Here is a 6,211-nt window from a genome sequence, read left to right on the forward strand (position 1 = left end):
AACCCCGATGACATCTCTATCTACTCCCTCAACTTTCTTGAGGAAACCTTCGAGGTCCTCTGCCTCAAAGGAGAAGAAGGCAAAGGCGCCCCGCGCGTCTAAATCCGCTAAGGTAACGTCTTCTAAGTCTTTGGCTGCTGTGCCAAAATTTGTTGTTCCCGAAGTGGAACAAGCTGAATCTGTTTTCTCTCCCCTGAGAGAATCTGCTGAAGGGCCTGTTGTTGAGTCAGCCGGTCCAAATGTTGAATCTATTGACAGGGCGGTGTCCCCTGTTATTCAATCTGATTAGTTAGCCGTCGGTGCTACAGAGTCGTCTATACCAGAACAAGGTGCTGTTCCTACCCTTGTTATTGGTGAACCCATCATTCCTGCTCCCAAGGATTCCTTGGTGGTCGGAAAGATTGTTTGTAGAGAGCTTCCTGCTGAGCTTTGTCTGAAACTCCAATCGGCCTTCCAACTGTTGCGGGCCAGGAAAGGGGCAAAAGGAATCATTATTGGTGAACCAAGACCTGCTCCAAAACCTGTAGAGGTTGTTGGAAAAGGGAAGTCTACTACTCTTCAAGCACCTAAGAAGGTGTCTGAAGCAAGAGGAATCGTTGATCTCATTTTGGATCAAGTAATGTTTCTTTCATCTGAAAAGTTGAGAATATATGATTCCTGGTGTACTGAGAGGCTGTCCTCTAAATACAACGACTCTCTATCCAACACTGCCATAACGAAAGAATGGAAGAAGAGAGTGGCAGACGAGAAGAAGGTCCTGAAGTGGGCAAGAACTTCAGATGTGAGTGAAGTGTTGAACAAAAGAGAGCTGGTGGAAGCTTGCATTCTCGGGAAAACCCTGTTCCCAATATATGCATCCAGGAAAGCAAACTTCAACCCTAACGCAAGAGGAGTTGTTGTTGAAGCCAAAGTGCTGAAGAAGTTGAATGATATCATGGAAGGCTATGTTTCTACTGCTTCCAGATACATTCATGGCGCCGATTGCTCTGGCGCAGAACCACTCAATGAAGAAGAGGCCATGGATATTCCAAATGCCGATGAATCAGATGCTTCTCTCGTGATCGAATTCGGGACTCTGTCTGCCGAAGAGAGACGCATTCAAGATCATCCTGTTTAAGAGCTTCCCAGTGAAGATAAAGCAACGGTGAATGTTCAAGAGCCTGAACAAGCTCTTGAGACAAATGTTGAAGAAGTAATCTTGGAAAATGTAGCTGAGGACGCTTTGAAAGCTCCTATTGAAGAAGATGCGCTTATAACCCCTGTTGCGAGAACAGAGGGTGCTCAAGAGAAATTGGCTGAGGTCACTCAGCCTGAAACCGCAAGAACTGAGGGGGAACCCTCTATAGAGAAGATTGATGAAGAAGAAAGTTCCTCGTCTGAGGAGGAACAAGATGAGCAACCAAAGTTTGTTAAGACCTACTTATTTCCTGATGGTGTTGCGGGAAGTATTCACGAAAACATAACCACTCCCCGTCACTATTCTGGAAGTTTGCTCGAAAGATTCGAAAGGGAACAAAGATAAGTTGACGATGAATAAGCTCAAGAGAAAGCGGCTAAGGATGCTGAAGTTAATCAGCCTGAGCAATCCTTGCAGGTTCATACAAACTTTGAGCCTATTCAAAGTATGGCTGCAGAATCTGAAGAAGTGTCTTCTCACGAAGGTCGATCTGCTGGAGGAGATAAAATGTTAAAATCAATGAGGTCCATGCTTTCCTCAATGCAGAAGACTATGTGTCAGTCAATGATCTCCAGGGAAGAAGATAGAGCAAATTTCAGCAATATGTTCAAGATCTTAACTAAGCTGGATAAGACCCTGAAGATGAATACATATGAGACTCATGTCTCTAATGTACAGTTTTCAAAATTTTAACAGAAAAAAAGCTTCAACCACCAAACTGAACTATTTGACATTGAGAGGCACATCAATGACGAACGACACAAGGAAAACTTGGATGAATTCGCTTTAGTGAAGAATCAGCTAGTAGAAATGCAAGGGTGCATGAGGAGAAATGACAATGAACGACAAGCTTTTGCCAAGAACCTTGACAGGAAGTTTCAAGCTAAGGAAGATGCTTTAGGCAATGCTGAAAGTTCTCAACCTCGACCAGTTCAAGGTGAGTCTAGTAGGAGGAATGATGGCGTAGCAACCGGGACCAGATCCAGGCGTGCCCCAAGTTCTGATGACAATCCTAGGCCAACCAAGAGAGGCGGTGGTCGAAATGGTTCCGAGCGCGGTGGTAGAAATGTTGGCGGCCGGAGTGGGCTGTCTAATGTTGACCAAGGTGGACGTGGAAGTGTTGCTGAGCGTGGAGGAAGATCGAATGCAAGAAGTCGTGGTGGTCGCGGCTATCCTCATTTCATGAACATGCTTCCCGGGCAAGAAATGAGTCCAACCGATCCTCGAGTAAAAAGGGAAGAACAATGATCTCTCTCATTTTACTCTGTTTAACTTTATTGAACATGGTTTTGATAAGTCGTTCGAATGCAAGTTCTTTTGAATGATTGGTGTAAGTGAACAAGTTGTTTATTTATTTATGGGATGAATGCATGTCTTGTTATATGTATGCAGGTTTGCAATTTCTTCAACAAAAAGGAGGAAATTGTTGGGTCAAATTATTTTGACTAGGTGTTGAAATAATTTATCCACTGATATTTTGATGATGAAATAATTTATGAGTTTTGATACAGGTGTATTAAGACAACATGTTATTAGACTTGGATCTAATGAGGTCTAAAATTAAATGCAAGTCTAACGGAATTAGACGTGAGTCTAATAGAATTAGACGTACAGTTTAACTCATCGGAGTTAGACGTGTAAGTCTAATAGATGTGTAAATAATTAGACGGATGGTCTAATGTATACACGGAATTAGACATGAGTCTAATAGAATTAGACGTACAGTCTAACTCATCGGAGTTAGACGTGTAAGTCTAATAGACGTGTAAAGAATTAGACGGGTAGTCTAATGATTACACGGAATTAGACGTGAGTCTAATAGAATTAGATGTACAGTCTAACTCATCGGAGTTAGACGTGTAAGTCTAATAGACGTGTAAAGAATTAGACGGGTAGTCTAATGAATACACGGAATTAGACGTGAGTCTAATAGAATTAGACGTACAGTCTAACTCATCGGAGTTAGACGTGTAATTCTAATAGACGTAAAGAATTAGACGGATGGTTTAATGAATACGCGGAATTAGACGGGGCAGTCTAACAAAGTTGAGTTAGACGTCCCAGTCTAATGGTTATTATAATTAGACGGGTTGTCTAATTAATGAAAGTTACACGTGGGTCTAACTCCTTCAGATTAGTCTGAGGTAGAACCGGAATTAGACGGGACAGTCTAACTCAGTGGAGTTAGACGTGCCAGTTTAATGGTTATTATAATTAGACGGGTTGTCTAATTAGTGAAAGTTAGACGTGGGTCTAACTCCTTTAGACAAGTCTGAGGTAGAACCGGAATTAGACGGGGCAGTCTAACTCAGTGGAGTTAGACGTGCTGGTCTAATGGTTATGTTATAATTAGACGGGTTGTCTAATTAATTGAAAGTTAGAGGTGGGTCTAACTCCTTCAGATTAGTTTGAGGTAGAACCGGAATTAGACGGGGCAGTCTAATTCAGTGGAGTTAGACGTGCCGGTCTAATGGTTATGTAATAATTAGACGGGTTGTCTAATTAATTGAAATTTAGACGTGGGTCTAAATCCTTCAGATTAGTCTGAAGTAGAACTGGAATTAGACGTGGTAGTCTAACTTAGTGGAGTTAGACGTACTCGTCTAATGGTTATTGAAATTAGACGCGAGTCTAATTATATTAGATCAGGCGGTCTAATAGACGTTTTTCATCAGAATGAGTTGACTTATTTCATTAGACTGATCTGTCTAACTGAAATACGTCTAATGCTCTATTCAAGTAGTACGCTTGAATCTAGCATTTCTCCTACCACGTGCTATAGTTGTACCCTACTTCTACTCCACTTTCCTGTAAAGATTAGTACAACGGCTATATGCATCCAATCAAGGAATGCCACGTAAGAGAATTTTCCTCACATTACCCGTTTTGCAGGTACATCCATGATGGAATATTCGGCGCAATACCAGTTCAGTACGGCCACCATCCTTGTACTCAGAACCTGCTGTGTACAATGGAGGCTTCTAATGGAAGAGCGCCACGTATCATTCTTGAAGATTCGACCATTAGCTCCTACTCAGTATTTAATCAATCCTTAGAGCAACGGACGAAGCACCTTGGACTGAAGCTACTTTTCCGAACGAATAAGCGAATACAAACGAATAAGTAATCTGATTTTACAGAGAGACTACTCAATCATCTTGCTAAACTTATTCTGTGAAGCTTCTTTCTGATTGTACTGTGTGTGAATCGAGAGAGAGGGATAGAATCAAAACACCATTAGCTGAGTGATATTCTTCATCTTCTTATAAATTGAACAGAAAGTGTTCTGTTCAATAGTGAGCTAAGTGTGTGTGTAAACTGTATTTGATTCTCATCATATAGTGAATCCTTCCGGTGGTTGGAAGAAGGGGTGACGTAGGAGAGTTTCTCCAAACATCCATAAACAAACTGCTGTGTTCTTCATTTTCTGTCATCTTTTCATATTTCATCTTATGTGCTTCAAACCCAAGTAAACAATTCCGCCTTGAATCTGTTTCAAGTGTTTACACAAGTTTGCGTAGAATAGAAAGAGATATTAATTCCTAACAGGATTTCTATCAAACCGTTTTTCATAAGCCTTCATCATTAGCCAGACCCCCGTCTCTATCGATAAAGCCGATCTTATCACATCTCTTCAGAAGAGAATGTTATAGGCCTTGAACACCCAGGAAGAAGAAAGAAAGGATTTTGCCGAAGTTATCAAAGTTCTTACTGAATTGGACAACACTCTGAAGAAAAACACGTTTGAGACTCACGTCTCAAATTTAAACTTCTCCTAGTTTGAAAAGAAGCTCTACAGCCGTCAATCTGAAATGATGGACCTTGAAAGGCACATCAATGATGACCGTCATAGGGAGCCTATGGATGAATTCAGCCTGGTGAAGAATTAGATGGTGGAAATTCAAGGTTGTTTCAGAAGAACAGATGGTGAATGACATGGATTTGCTGACTCTATTGCAAGGAAGTATCAAGCAAAGGAGAATGCTAAAGCTGATTCTGATAGGGATCAACCTCGAATCACTCAAGGTGAGTCAAGCAGAAGAAGTGACGGTGTGTCAACCGGCACTAGATCCAGACGAGCTCCAAGTAACGATGAAAACCCTAGGCCAACTAAAAGAGGCGAAGGTCGAAGCGGTGGTGATCGTGGAGGTCGAAGTAGTGGCGGTGGCCGTGGTAGGCAATCTGGGTTTGATCAAAGAGGCAGTGCCAGTGGAGGTGATCATGGTGGTAGATCAAGTGGAAGCGGTCGTGGTGGTCGCATTCTTCCTCCGTTTCTGAATATGTTATCCGGTCAAGACATGAGTCCCTCGAGTTAAAAGGGAAGAACTATAATTTCTTTTCTCTAACTCTATCTAAGTTTCTCGAACAATGTTTCTTTAATGATGTTTTGAATATTGGTCTTGGAAATTTGTGAAGTATGATGTAAGTGAACAAGGTTTGTTTATTTATATGATGAATGCATATTTTGGTATATTTATGCAGGTTTTCAATTTCATCATCAAAAAGGGGGAAATTGTTGGGTCAAATTATTTTGACTATGTGTTGAAATAGTTTGACTATTGAAATTTTGATGATGAAATGATTTATAAGCTTTAATGCAGGTGTATCGAAAATCATATTTCATGAGACTTGGCTCTAATGAGGCTCATTATACCGATTTGGCATTAGATGCACAGAATTAGACGTGTAGTCTAACTCAGTGGAGTTAGACGTGCAGTCTAATGAATTCCGTAATTAGACGTGCAGTCTAACTCGTGGAGTTAGATGTGCAGTCAAATAGATCCTACAATTAGACGTGCAGTCTAATGTATACGAAATTAGACGTGCAGTCTAACTTAGTGGAGTTAGAAGTGCAGTCTAATGTATACGGAATTAGACGTGTAGTCTAATGTATACGGAATTAGACGTGCAGTCTAACTCAGTGGAGTTAGACATGCAGTCTAATGTATGCAGAATTAGACGTGCAGTCTAACTCAGTGGAGTTAGACGTGCAGTCTATTGGATTGTGAAGGTTAGACGTAAGCCTAACTCCTT

At 41.2% G+C, this 6,211-nt stretch overlaps 1 protein-coding gene across 1 annotated transcript; it reads left to right on the forward strand.

Moving 5' to 3' along the window:
* Positions 1-1,624: 1,624 nt before the first annotated feature.
* On the forward strand, positions 1,625-5,493 carry LOC124913282 (uncharacterized transmembrane protein DDB_G0289901-like). The gene is made up of 3 exons (XM_047453877.1): positions 1,625-1,765; positions 1,874-2,323; positions 5,143-5,493. Exons 1-3 carry the CDS (start codon positions 1,625-1,627, stop codon positions 5,491-5,493), a joined length of 942 nt encoding a protein of 313 aa, XP_047309833.1.
* The last annotated feature ends 718 nt before the right edge of the window (positions 5,494-6,211 follow it).

The sequence above is a fragment of the Impatiens glandulifera genome, chromosome 8 (assembly GCF_907164915.1).
Source record: "Impatiens glandulifera chromosome 8, dImpGla2.1, whole genome shotgun sequence".
NCBI lineage: Eukaryota > Viridiplantae > Streptophyta > Magnoliopsida > Ericales > Balsaminaceae > Impatiens > Impatiens glandulifera.

Bases quoted from the DNA above. Each gene is read 5' to 3' on its own strand.
- LOC124913282 (XM_047453877.1), top strand. From the start codon at position 1,625: ATGGCTGCAGAATCTGAAGAAGTGTCTTCTCACGAAGGTCGATCTGCT. The intron at 1,766-1,873 runs GCAAATTTCAGC...AAATTTTAACAG, and splicing joins TCTCCAGGGAAGAAGATAGA to AAAAAAAGCTTCAACCACCA. The intron at 2,324-5,142 runs GCAAGAAGTCGT...ATTGCAAGGAAG, and splicing joins AGCGTGGAGGAAGATCGAAT to TATCAAGCAAAGGAGAATGC.